Below are 14,516 nucleotides of genomic sequence, written 5' to 3' on the forward strand. Positions count from 1 at the left end.
ATATATATATATATATATATATATAGTTTATACATAATAGTATATATAGTTTATATATTATATATAGTTTATAGACAGTATCTATATAGTTTATAGATAGTATATATATAGTTTATATATAGTATATATATAGTTTATATAGTTTTTTCAGTTTTTATTATTATAAAAACTGTTGATTATTGACATAACTACTTTGTAGCCTAGAGTTCTTTTGGTGTGACCAGCCCATCAAAAGGCACTATTTATAATTTCAAATTACTAGAATTTTTCTACAGCCACAGAAATTATTTTCCCTTTTTGTGTTTCATCTACTTAGTATAACAGGAGCAGGCTAAGTCAAAGTAATAATGGTAATGCTGAGATCTGTGAACCTTTGTAATTTATCATGAGCATGTAATAGTTTTATAATATATGTAAAATATGCAGGGTAAGCATGATGAAAAACATTGCAATAACCATGCAGGAAGAGTCATTTGAGACCTCCTTCCAGATAGCAAAAAATTACCACCCTGCCCCTTTTCCCTTCAAAATCTCAGAACTATGGATTTTCTCTGGGTTCTATTTCGGTTTTTTCTTTTCAGGTTGAGAGCCACTGTATAAGTCTGTCTTAAACCTTGGAGGCATTAGTAGGTCTCAAGCCTCCTGAAAAAAGTATTTTTTTTTTTTTTGCTTTAATCTGGGTGAAAAATGAGGATTTACTCTAATTACAAAACTAAACATTATATTTCCACCCATTTGTGTAAGTCAGGGATCCCTAAACCCTGGAACTTGGACCTGACCTGTTAGGAACTGGGCTGCACAGCAGGAGGTGAGCGGTGGGCAAGTGAGCATTACTGCCTGAGCTCTGCCTCCTGTCAGATCAGTGGTGGCATTAGATTCTCATAGGAGCACAAACTTTATTGTGAACTGTGCATGTGAGGGATCTAGGTTGCTGCACTCCTTATGGGAATCTAACTAATGCCTGATCATCTGAGGTGGAACAGTTTCATCTCCGAAACCACCCCCAAAAAGGTTGGGGACTGCTTGTGTAAGTCACCAAATACTCAGATAAAAACAATAGCTTCGGCCAGGCGCAGTGGCTCACGCCTGTAATCCCAGCACTTTGGGAGGCTGGGGCGGGTGGATCACCTAAGGTCAGGAGTTGAAGACTAGCCTGGTCAACATAGTGAAACCTAGTCTCTACTAAAAATACAAAAATTAGCCGGGCATGGTGGCAGGTACCTGTAATCCCAGCTACTCAGGAGGCTGAGGCAGGAGAATTGCTTGAACCTGGGAGATGGAGGTTGCAGTGAGCCAAGATCACGCCACTGCACTCCAGCCTGGGTGACGAGAGCAAAACTCCATCTCCAAAACAAACGAACAAACAAAACAAAACAGTAGCTTCCACTGCCCACCTAGTGGGTAAAATTATTCATTCAACGGCACCTACTATGTCACAGGCGCTGTCCTATGTAATAGTAGGCAGACAAAACACAAGTCGAAGATGACAAGTAAATTATATGGATGTTAGAAGGTGATAAGTATTAAGGAGAAAAAGGAGGAGGAGGAGGAGAAAGAATGCTTTGCCCGGGGTAAGATTATGTGCGTAGGGGAGGGGGATGGAGGGGAACTGGTTGCAGTGTTAAACAAGGTGGGGGTCAATATGGGCTTTACCTGAGAAGGTGACATTTGAGCACCTTAGTTGTCCTAATTTTGGTTTAAACAATTATTAAGAGAATTATTGCACAGCATAAAATCTAAGCCTGATTTATTTAGTGTTTATTATATAATAACAAAATTATATTTAGCTGTACATTTTTCTTAGCAGTAGGTATCTATGAAGCAATGTTGTCAATGTATTGTGTTATTTCTTAGCATTGGAAACGAACTGCAAGTATTTTTTTTTAATCAGGAGGGGAATTGACCAAATCTTGGTGATTAAACTAGATTTGTAATATTACAGGATGAACCCTTTGATAGAATTGGAGTTAATAGAATATTGAACCAACTAATTTACCTTGTTAATCGTAGTTTATATGCACACAGCAGTGTGATCTTGTCAAGGGGAAATAAAAACTCTTTTCCATATTTGAAGCAATCACATTGAAGTAATGAGAAGGTGTTAGAAGATTTGAAAATTAACTAGTTCCTTTGAGGAATTTAACTTTCAGGAAAATGATGTTTTTATAATCTATATTCTTAAAATATATGCTGCTTGATCTCCATACATTTTTAAAAAATTTGGCTAAGGATAAATATAATGAAGTTTAAGGATAAGGTAGATGTTGACTTAGGACTTAGCAGTTGTTATTGTTATTACTGGCAATAATAAACTTTAAAGCACTATTATCTCAAAGTAAAAACAGCGTACATGACAGAAACGGAAAAATTCAACACATCACACTATAGTTCAAATTGGAATTATTCTAATTCATAGCTGATGAGAATGTAGTGAAGTCATCAAATAAGAAAGTCACCAAATAAACTTTTTTAGAATCTGGGAGTTAATAATTTTTGTTAAGCCTTGTTAGCTAGGACTGAATTTGCACACAGGGTATTTCTGTTACAGAATATGTTTGTTTGTTTGTTTGTTTGTTTGTTTGTTTGTTTTGAGACAGAGTTTGCTCTGTCACCCAGGCTGGAGTGCAGTGGCGCAATCTTAGCTCACTGCAACCTCCACCTCCCAGGTTCAAGAGATTCTCCTGCGTCCATCTCCTGAGTAGCTGAGATTGCAGGTGTGTGCCACCATGAGTTTACGTTTGTTAATCAAAGTTTATACTCAGTATATAGGTGGATTTACTATTCTAAAGTGGAGCTTATTGAGAAAACTTTAAACACATTGATTTGTGTATTTTCTTTTTTTGCCTAATTTCTTTACTGAAGAAAATATTTGGAGTGCATTTATTTATTTTTTCTATTACAAAAGTAGCACATTCACCACACAGATAATCACAAAGAAACCAACCCCTAAAATTTACCACCATTAACATTTTGCATATTCCTGTCTTTCTAAACATGTATATGCATATATGTTTAAATATATAAATATACAAATACATATACACACTTTTATTAAAATTGCGAGATGATAATTTATAATTTAAATGTATAATTTTATTTTATTTTCATTTCAACTTGTATTTTAGTTACAGGGAGTACATGTGCAGATTGAGTACATGGGAATATTGTGTGATGCTGACATTAGGAGTATGGATTCCGTCACCTAGGTCTTAAGCATTGTACTCACTACCCATCCTCATCCCTCCACCCTCTAGTAGTCCACAGTGTCTCTTGTTTCCATATTTATATCTATGTGTGCCCAATGTTTAGCTTCCATTTATAAGTGAGAACATGCAGTATTTGGTTTTCTCTTCCTGCACTAATTTGTTTAGAATTATGGCCTCCAGCTCCATCCATGTTACTTCAAAGGACATAATCTCATTCTTTTTATGGCTGCCTAGTATCCCATGTTGTATGTATACCACATTTGCTAAATCCATCCTAACGTAGCTGTATAGTATAATGGTACAGAACATAAAATTTGCAATCAGAGAAACTTGGGTTTAAGCCTAGTTCCATGTATTTATTTATTATGCAAACTAGGCCTCTATTTCTTTATCTGTTAAATGGGGATGATGATAGTACACCTCTTATTAGTCCTGTGTGGTGGCACACACCTGTAATCCCAGCTACTTGGGAGGCTGAGGCAGGAGAACCACTTGAACCTGGGAGGTGGAGGTTTCAGTGAGCCAAGATTGCACTGTTGCTCTCCAGCCTGGGAAACAGGAGCGAAACTCCATCAAAAAAAAAAAAATCAAATAAATTTTAGTTAATATAGTAAGCATAATTATTCAGAAAAATAAAGAGCTTGTAAAAATGCTCACAACATAGTGAAATAAAAATAAGAAATGATTCATATTTCCTATATGCCTGCTATGGGGAAGATATTTGTTATATATAAAATCTCACCTAATTCTACGATAACCTCTTTCTTTTTTCCTTTTTTTTTTTGAGACGGAGTTGCGCCTGTTGCCCAGGCTGGAGTGCAGTGGCGTGATCTTGGCTCACTGCAACCTCTTCCTCCCGGGTTCAAGTGATTCTCCTGCCTCAGCCTCCCGAGTAGCTGGGATTACAGGCACATGCCACCACGCCTGGCCTGAATATTTATCTTCTACGGTTTTTTTTCTTTTCTTTTTCCTTTTTTTTTTTTTTTAAAGACAGGGTCTCACTCTGACTGGAGTGCAGTGGTACGATCACAGCTCATTGCAGCCTCAACCTCCCTGGGCTCAGGTGATCCTTCTACCTCTGCCTCCCAAATAGCTGAGACCACAGGTACATGCCACCATGCCCAGATAATTTTTGTACTTTTTTGGTAGAGATGGGATTTCACCATGTTGCCCAGGCTGGGCTTAAACTTCTGGGCTCAAGCAATCCTCTTGCCTCAGCATCCTGAGTAGCTGGGACTACAGGCATATATCACCAAACTGGCTGTAGTCTCTGGCTGATTTTAAAAATTGTTTTAGTGATGGGGTCTCACCATGTTACCTAGGCTGCTCTGAAAATCCTGGCCTCATGTGATCCTTCTTCCTCAGCCTGCTGAGTAGCTGGGATTACGGGTGCGGGCCACTGTGCCTGGCTTCTTTAATTTCTTGCTTGCTTTCTTTTTATTTGTTTATTTGTTTTTGAGATGGGGTCTCGCTCTGTAGCCCAGGCTGGAGTGCAATGGCGCGATCTCGGCTCTCTGCAACCTCCGTCTTCTGAGTTCAAACGATTCTCCTGCCTCAGCCTTCCGAGTAGCTGGGACTACAGGCGCATGCCACCACACCTGGCTAATTTTTTGTATTTTTAGTAGAGACCTGGTTTCACCATGTTATCCAGGATGGTCTCGATCTCCTGACCTCGTGATCTGCCTGCCTCTGCCTCCCAAAGTGCTGGGATTACAGGTGGGAGCCACCACGCTTGGCCAGTTTATTATTATTATTATTATTTTTGAGACAGAGTCTTGCTCTGTCGCCCAGCTTGGAGTGCAGTGGTGCAATTTCGGCTCACTGCGACCTTTGCCTCCCAGGTTCAAGCGATTCTGTTGCCTCAGTCTCCTGAGAAGCTGGGATCACAGGTGCAAGCCTCTACATCCAGCTAATTTTGTATTTTTAGTAGAGATGAGGTTTCACCATGTTGGCCAGGCTGGTCTTGAACTCCCGACCTCAGGTGATCCACCCGCCTCACCCTCCTAAAGTGCTGGGATTACAGGCGTGAGCCACCACACCCGGCCCAGTTTATTATTTTTAATAGTTTTTAGTTAACATTCCTATGAATTTTCTATGTATAAGATCATATTATCTGCAAATAGACATGTTTTACTTCTTTCCAATTTGTATTTTAGAATTTTTTTCTTGCCTAATCGCCTCTGGTGTAATGTTGAATAGAAATGGTGAGAGTGTACATTCTTGTAGTCTTTTTTCTGATCTTCAGGGTGAAATATTTAGCCTTTCACCATTAAGTATGATGAATGTGGAGTTTTCATACATGTTTTATATCAGTTTGGGGAGCTTCGTTTCTGTTCCTAGTTTATTTTTATTTTGGTGTTTGTTTGTTTGTTTGAGATGACATCTCTGTTCCCCAGGCTGGAGTGCAGTAGCATAATCTTGGTTCACCACAACCTCTGCCTCCCAGGCTCAAGCAACACTCCACCTCAGCCTCCTGAGTGGCTCAGACTACACGCCCACATCACCACACTCAGCTAACTTTTTAATATTTTTGTAGAGACAAGGTCTCACTATATTGCCCAGATTGGTCTTGAACTCCTAGGCTCAACTGATCCTCCCACCTTGGCCTCCCAAAGTACTGGGATTACAGGTGTGAGGCACCATGCCCAGCTCTTAGTTTTCTTCCCGTTTCTAGTTTGGTAAGGGTTTCTGTCATGACAGAATGTTAGATTTTGCCCATGTTTTTTCTGCATCTTTTCAGATGATGATGTGGTTTTTATCCTTTGTTCTACTGATATGGTTTATTACATTAATTGAATTTTGGATGTTAAACTAACCTTGCTTTCCTGAGATAACATCACATTTGGTCACAGAGTGTAATCATTTTTTTTATGTAGCTAGATTTAGTCTGCTATTTTTTTGAGGTTTTGCATCCATATTCGTAGGAAATACTGGTTTGTGTATTTCTGTTTTTGTGTGATGTTTTTGGTTTTGATATCAAAGTGATACTGGCCTCACAGGCTAAATTGGGAAGTATTCCTTCCTTTTCTATTTTTAGAAGAGTTTCTTAAGAATTGATATTCTTCTTTAAATGTTTGATAACGTTCACCAATGAAGCCATCTGGGCCTGGGCTTTTTTGTGTGTGTGAAGTTCTGAACATCTTTTAAAATCTAGTTTACCTCCTTTTCCAACTGTTCTTCATTTACTTCAGGAACTCTTCTGATTTCCTTTTTGTGTGGGTAAAAAGTAAATGACTTTAATCTTATTTGACAAGAATAATATGTTATACCATTTTCAATAACAAACAAAATAACAAAGAAGGTGAGAATAAAGGAAGGAAGGAAAACAAATGACATATTTCTAGTGAAATTTTTTGAGGTTAGCCTGTGACTATAATAAAATTATTTTGTAGCAGTGTACCAAGATGTCAGTTTGCACAGCTCTGTAGAAAACAACTATTTTGTAAGTTGAAAATTTTCTGCGTTCTAAGTATTCTTTATAAATGTCGTGTTCTTATGCTTTTAATTTTATGGCTAAAGGCTATTCATATTGTGGCAATAATTTAGTTATGAGGTTATCTAAGTAGAAATAATTCAACATATTCTAACAGTATTTCATACACTTAAGATAAAGGCAAGATTGTATTTTCTAGCTATTTTTTAAAAAGAAGTACAGCCGGGCATGGTGGCTCACACCAGCACTTTGGGAGACTGAGGCTTACAGATCACTTGAGGTCAGGAGTTCGAGAACAGCCTGGCCAACATGGTGAAACCCCATCTCTACCAAAAATACAAAAATTAGCTGGGCATGGTGGCACTGTGCCAGTAATCCCAGCTACTTGGGAGGCTGAGGCAGGAGGATCCTTTGAACCCGCGAGGCGGAGGTTGCAGTGAGCCAAGGTCACGTCATTGCACTCCAGTCTGGGCAACAAGAGTGGAACTCTGTCTAAAAAAAAAAAAAAAAACCTACCCTAGATCCATTTTTAAGAAGAAAAATGACTTTATTAAGATGAAAAACCTTTAGCTATTTTTTTCAAGTTATATGTTTGCAGCTAAATGCAACTAATAGCATATGAGACTGTTTTTCTTATTTTTAATTTATTTTTTATGTATTTATTTTTTGAGTCAGGGTCTTGCTCTGTCGCCCAGCCTGCAGTGCAGTGGCATGATCTCGGCTCACTGCAGCCTTGACCTCCTAGGCTCAAGCAATCCTCCCACCTCAGTTCACCCACTAGTAACTAGGACTACAGACGTGTGCCACCACACCTGGCTAATATTTGTATTTTTTGTAGAGATGGGGTTTTGCCATAATGCCCAGGCTGGTCTCAAACTCTTGGACTCAAGCACTCCTGCCTTGGCCTCCCGAAGTGCTTGGATTATGTAAGTTGTAAACCACTGGGCCTGGCCCCAACTGGTTTTTCTTTTCTTTTTTTTTCTTTTTCTTTTTTAGATGGAGTTTCGCTCTTGTTGCCCAGGCTGGAGTGCAATGGTGTGACCTTGACTCACTGCAACCTCTGCCTCCCGGGTTCAAGCAATTCTCCTGCCTTAGCCTCCCGAGTAGCTGGAATTAACAGGCGCGCATCACCACACTTGGCTAATTTTGTATTGGTTTTCTTAGACTAAGACATACACAACTCCTGAAAGTGAGCTTGGTAGTATCATTCCCATCTTGTAAATGTATTACGTGATGGTGAGGGGTGTTAGCAAAAAAAACAAAGCAAAACAAAAAACTGTAGGATAAAATTATAAATTATTATTTTAGAAATTAATTTTTTAAAAGTAAAAAGTAATCATGCAATGCTATTATCCATTCCTGCTCTACCCCCATACAGTAAGTATAAATAAAGATCATCTGCCATGTTCCTGTCTTTCACCGTGTGTTAGTCTGGATGCCAAGATGTGCTGAAATTTAGTGATGTACAACCTACAAAAATCAATTGTCTTTTTATACACTAACTAGTTTTACTAAGTAGTTATAGCAGGAAATATTCTGAAGCTTACCTTAATAGCTTTAATGAGGAAATTTTAGATAAGAATATAGAGGTTAACGTAGGTTGAAGAGAAATATTCTGTTCATCAAAGGCCACCTGCATTTTTTTTCTTTTTTGAAAGTGAGATGGCACTTCTCTGCCCTTATCTGTAGCATATGAACTTGACTTAGTTTTCCAGTTGCCCTGATAGATTTGCTTTGCCCATCTACATTTTCCCACAGTACTTGTCTTCAGTTGAACCCATTTGTGAAAATACTAGTTGTGAATTATAACCTCTGGCTAAGTGTAAGAAGAGGGTTTCCCAAGTTAAGATTTCATTTGACTAATAAACATTAGTGCTGGGCTGTAAGTAAACTAATGGACCAAATATAATGGCTACTGCTTCAGACATCAATGTTTAAGTTTACCACATTAGTGAAATAATTGGATGAAAATTCATAGACATCGAAAAGTAATTGAATTTAGAACACACTAGAATTTAAAAAGTCTGAAAAAGTATGTCTTAGTTTGAAATACAAACAAACTAGTAGTACATAGAATTCAAATACCAACCCAAAAGGTAATATTGTCATATGAAATTAGTGTAAGAGAAATTTAAATTTTCTAGCCAAAACAAAACACCTAAACATTCTTAACAGATGAAATAACATGAAAACTTTTACAAAATGTTGTCTTAGTTTTGTAATCTTTCCTGTTATTCTCTGGGATTCAGAGTAGAAGCAGTCTTTTTCTCTTTCACCTACTGATAGGAAAACTATATGAAATATGACTGTAAAGAGTCTATGGCCAGGCACAGGGGCTCACGCCTGTAATCCCAGCACTTTGGGAGGCTGAGGTGGGAGGATTACTTGAGGTTAGGAGTTTGAGACCAGCCTGGCCAACATGGTGAAACTCTGTCTCTACTAAAAATACAAAAATACAAAAAAAAAAAAAAAAAAAATTAGCTGGTCATATAGTCCTAGCTTCTTAGGAGGCTGAAGTGGGAGGATCACTTGAACCCAGGAGGCAGAGATTGAGGTGAGCGGAGATGGCACTACTGTACTCCAGCCTGAGCAACAAAGTGAGACTCTGTCTCAAACAAGTCTAATTACAAGTAATCAATTATAATCACACTAGGTATGTAAACCCCACTATAACAATTCATTGTATACAGTCAGCTAAAATAAATACATTGTGTCATCTTAAGTGTAATGACAACCTGATAAAACAACTAAACCTAGTATGAATAAAAATTTATTTAACAGATAACTATTGATCACCCATTATGAATCAGGCATTGGCTAGCATCCTGGAGGGTATTGCTTAAGTTTTGTATGTCTTTTATTGACATTTTACATGCAATATTTAAGACACACAAAAAAGATAAGCATAAGCCAATGGTGTTCATTTATTCGTAGGCCAGCTACAAATATAGTTCAAAGCCCCCATGTACCATATACCCTGGAAGATATAGGCAACAGAGCTGTGAAGGTTTAAATTATATATATTTACATGAATATATACTTAAATTTTGAACTGTAGAATACTGTAAAATTCATTACACAAAATAAAGACAGTGTAGGCAATATTTGCATCTAGTTCCCAAGGCTAGAGTATGACAGGGTCACCATCTGCATTCAGATATAAAGTTCCGGAAACTGGACTAGACCAAATCAGGTATTTACAGAATAAGAGTTTGAATAATAGTCAAGAAGGAAAGCTAAACAAAAACCAGAAAAACTGGCCCTGAAAATAAGATTTGAGGTGTGAATTAAAGCCATGATCTTATAAGCCAGAACCAGAGGCTTACCCCTTTTTTGAATCATGGTCTACTTTCAAAACCCAATGAAATAATTCCTCTGCCTATAAACAGTCCTTGTAACAGTCCCTCTTCCATTAAAGTTACATACATGTACATACATATACTATTCAATTTGGGGGAGTTCAAAGATCCTCTGAAGTCTTGAATATCTGTAAGTGAATACTGGTAGTCAGCTTGTGGTGGAGAGAAAGTGATTTGAGTTAGAGACTAAGTAATGTGAATGAGTCTGAGACTACTTTATAAGGTGAAAGTAGGATGATAGTGTCAATCAGTGAGCTTCAAACTAGTCCACAGAAGAGTTTAGGAGCCACTGCAGGCAGATAGTGGGAAGCTGTGTAAGTGGAGCTTTGACTATGCCCTCTCTTCAACCAGAACACTTCCCTCCACTTTCACTTGTTTATCTATGTGGATTTCATTTAAAATTTGATTAATAAATGTGTTTTAATCCTAAAGATACTTAGGGAACTTTTAAAGGCAGAACACAATCTAAAAAGTGCAATTTTTTTTTTTTTTTTTTTTTGAGACAGAGTCTCACTCTTGCTGAGGCTGGAGTGCAGTGGTGTGATCTCGGCTTGCTGCAACCTTTGCCTCCTGGGTTCAGGCGATTCTCCAGCCTCAGCCTCCCGAGTAGCTGGGGTTAAAGGCATGCACCACCATTCCTGGCTAATTTTTGTATTTTTAGTAGAGAAGGAGTTTCACCATGTTGGCCAGGCTGGTCTTGAACTCCTGACCTCAAGTGATCTGCCCTCCTCAGCCTCCCAAAGTGCTGGGATTATAGGTGTGAGTCACCGTGCCTGGCCTAAAAATTCCAATCTTTAGGTTCAGAAAACCTTTCTGAGTTCTATTAACTATACAGTCTTGGAGAAATCATACTCTATGTGTTCTTCAGTCTATAAAATGAAAATAATAGTAGCACAGTTGTGGATTTGAACAAGATGATGTTTATGAAAGCACTTTAAAAGTTGTGAAGCACAATCTAAATGTTATTTCCATTTTCAGGTGTGACTGAAGAAATATCAAATGTTTCCTAGTAAGACAGCAACTCAGGTGAGATGGAAACTCCAAGTAATGATATAATGGATCTAGTGTCTGATTTTCAAAGATTAAAACTATGTATAAAAAAGTCTCTTTATTGTTGAAGAGACTTTAAATATGATGCCATCCAACTAACTAGTAAGTGCTTCAGTTCTCACTAAAATTCCCTGTCAAGTGGACTTTTAATCTGGACTCTTTATCTGATATTACTTTCCTTCTGCCTGGATTTCACTCTTTACAATTGCATTAAATGAGGTTCTCCAGGTCAAATCTCTGTTTTCGTTTCTTTGAAAATAAATATATTTATTTTGCTCCCTTCCATGAACAATATTGTCAATAGATATAGAATAGTAGGTTGACAGTTCTTTTCTCTCATTACGCTGAAATTATTCCACTGTCTTCTTCCTCAGTTGTTTCTGATAAGAAGTCAGCTAGAAGTCTAATTGTTGTTCCTGTGAAGATAGCCTGTCATTTTCTGGCTGATTTTAAGGCCTTCCCTTTGACTTTAATGTTTTGAAGTTTCATTATAATGTGTCTAGGTGAGGATTTTTTGGGTCTTTATCCTATTTTGGATTTGCTACATTTTTTTTGAATCTGTGGGATGGTGTATTTCATCAGTTTTGGAAATTTATCAGTGATAAATCTCTTCAAACATTGACTCTGTCTTATTTTCTCCTCTCTCTCTCTCAGTCTGTGTCTCTGTCTCTCTCTCCGTCTCTCCCTGCACTTCCCTTCTTCTGAGGCTCCGGTTATATGTATGTTGATCTTCTCATTCTCCCTTCTGTCTCTTAATCTTCATATTTTTATCATTTTATTTCTTACTGCTGCTTTCTGGATATTTTCTGCAGATGTCTTTTTCCATTTACTAATTCTTCCATTAGCTGTCCTTAACTCACGACCTTGTTTGTTGACAAGGTTTTTTTCAGTAATTAATATTTTTTCATATTTATACATTTTGGGGATCCTTTTACTTTTTCTTTTTTTTTTTTTTTTTTACTTCTGAAGAAAAAAATTTCATTGTTTCAGTAATTACTGGCAGGGCGCAGTGGCTCACGCCTATAATCCCAGCACTTTGGGAGGTCAAGGCGGGTGGATCACAAGGTCAGGAGATCGAGACCATCCCGGCTAACATGGTGAAACCCCATCTCTACTAAAAATACAAAAACAACAAAAAAAATTAGCTGGGTGTGGTGGCGGGCGCCTGTAGTCCCAGCTACTCAGGAGGCTGAGGTGGGAGAATGGCATGAACCCAGGAGGTGGAGCTTGCAGTGAGCCGAGATCACGCCACTGCACTCCAGCCTGGGCGACAGAGTCAGACTGCATCTCAAAACATAAATAATAAATAAATAATAAAAAATTACTTCAAGATATGAAAACATTGATAACTAGATTTCCTTCACATATTTATCTTGGCATATAGAGTACATATGGCCTATGTTACCTTTTCAATAATATCATTACATTCGTTTTTATTTTTTTTTGAGACAAAGTTTTGCTCTTGTTGTCCAGGCTGAAGTGCTGTGGCGTGATCTTGGCTCACTGCAACCTCTGCCTCCTGAGTTCAAGTGATTCTCCTGCCTCAGCCTCCTGAGTAGCTGGGATTATAGGCACCCGCCATCACTCCCAACTAATTTCTTTTTTGTATTGTTAGTAGAGATAGCGTTTCACCATGTTGGCCAGGCTGGTCTCAAACTCCTGACCTCAGGTGATCCATCCACCTCGGCCTCCCAAAGTGCTGAGATTACAGGTGTAAGCCACTGTGCCTGGCCAATAATATAATAACATTTTTCTACCCTTTGAATTCTGTCTTGTACAGTTGTACTCGCTTTTTTGTACTTCCGAAATCACTCATTATATTCTTTCTCAGTTAAATCTCTATACACAACACAGAAAATTCTCAGACCTTCTGTGGCAAAATATTCCAGATGGGTTATTGTCTCCTGAACAAATAGAGAATCTTCTGAAAGTCTCTCATAAATCACTGTATCAGCCCCTTTGCAGTAGAGCCAGAGGCGTCCCATAAGGGTCTAGACAATTACAGACATTCTTTCTCTGTTACTAGAGAACTCCAGGACATTAAGAATTTCAAAAGTATTTTTCTCCCGTAGCTTCTGTGGTGACAGAGTATGGTGTTCTTGTACAAAGAACAAGCCATGTTCTTTTGCTCCTTTCACTAAAGCTGCTTTAGCTGGGGAGGAAGCCTGGTAGATTATATTATTTCCATCTCTCAGGAATAACAGTGTGGCACACAGATAACAGGGTAAGAAATTGCGTTATATAGTCTTTTGTGGGATGGCCATTCTCAAAGTTCTCCAATAATTTGGGGTCATTAAATTCACAGGACTCTAGGATGGAAGAAAGTGTCTAACCGTAAATTATACCTGCAATGGTACACTTCTTAAATGTCATAATATTCCTGTTTTATTAGATAATAGGTGTTTTACCTGCCCAAGTTCTTGATTGAGATTAAATGTTCTGGCCATAGCATAGACATTATTTACTTTATAATGCATATCTTCATCCCAGTGTATAAGCTGGGCCTGAATATATTTCACAATTTTCCCACAGTGACCAGCAGACTAATGGGGATGAGGTTCTGGTACAAGATGATGAACACCAGTATGTCAAACAATGACTTGGTAGCTGGAATCAAGGACATGACCAAGAGCAGCAGGAACAAAAGGAAGACTGGCACATTGATCCCTTTCTCAACCTTTGATCTCTTGAGAGGTGATTTGACAGAATTCTGCATGAATTTTGTTTCAAATCCAGTGTAAACAACTATGCCAATGATCCACTGAGTATTTCTCAGCTGTATACCTCTTAACAAGACCTGGTCAGGCCCAACTGGAACAGAGCTTTTACCACTTAGGCTCAAGGTTCCAGCAAAGCTATGAAATGACGATTAGGTCTATTTTTCCAGATAGGCTGAACAATCGGTTTTTTTATTGCATTCAACCTGTTTCTGGCAAAGCTTGCTGTAGCTTTAGATCTGTCTCTCCATCCAGATTAGGTGTTGCTATATAACAATCAACTGAGGTTCACTGGAAGACATCAGGACTATGTCTGTAGGAAGGAACTCCTAGTTCTTTGTATTAACTATTTTGTCTGCCATATGTCATTTACAATCTTCTATAACCTCTTTGATCCCTGAAATCAGAGGCAAGAGAGTTGTATATTTTCCTGTTGGAGACACATCTGGAATTTGCTGCAATACATTAATGAACAAGAAAGCATTGGCAGGTTTGGTAAATTGCAGATACAAAAACTCAGGGAGAAATGACCACATGCTGTACTTGGCTGTGCTGATGAAGTTTTTGCAGAAAATGGTTCTTAAGGGGGTCATTGATGTAAATGGTGCAGCATTTTGGCCCTTCTAAGCCTTGCATAGTTCATAGCCAGGACATCCTCTCCTCCACCTTCTGACTGCCCAAGGATAAGTAAGTAGATCTCAGACTGCTCAGCTGGTGTATGATAGTGGCAAGAGTACTATTGGTTACACAT

General features: G+C 38.2%; 1 protein-coding gene across 22 annotated transcripts in view; it reads left to right on the forward strand.

Moving 5' to 3' along the window:
• N4BP2L2 (NEDD4 binding protein 2 like 2) overlaps positions 1–14,516 on the forward strand; it is a 115,817-nt gene that overhangs the window by 54,232 nt on the left and 47,069 nt on the right. For 3 of the 22 annotated variants that reach the window (XR_009213192.1, XM_058437692.1, XM_058437691.1), the window contains one exon: positions 10,977–11,024. The exons of 18 other annotated variants lie outside the window; for them this stretch is intronic. Coding sequence is in view for 3 of the 4 variants with exons in the window: in XM_058437692.1 (XP_058293675.1) it covers positions 10,977–10,986 (10 nt within the window). In the remaining variant the exon portion in view is untranslated. Of the gene's footprint in view, positions 1–10,976; positions 11,025–13,580; positions 13,824–14,516 lie in introns of those variants that run through there. One more of the 22 variants, XM_058437693.1, reaches the window with a different exon arrangement.

The sequence above is a fragment of the Hylobates moloch genome, unplaced genomic scaffold (genome assembly GCF_009828535.3).
Source record: "Hylobates moloch isolate HMO894 unplaced genomic scaffold, HMol_V3 SCAFFOLD_4, whole genome shotgun sequence".
NCBI classification, from domain to species: Eukaryota; Metazoa; Chordata; class Mammalia; order Primates; family Hylobatidae; genus Hylobates; species Hylobates moloch.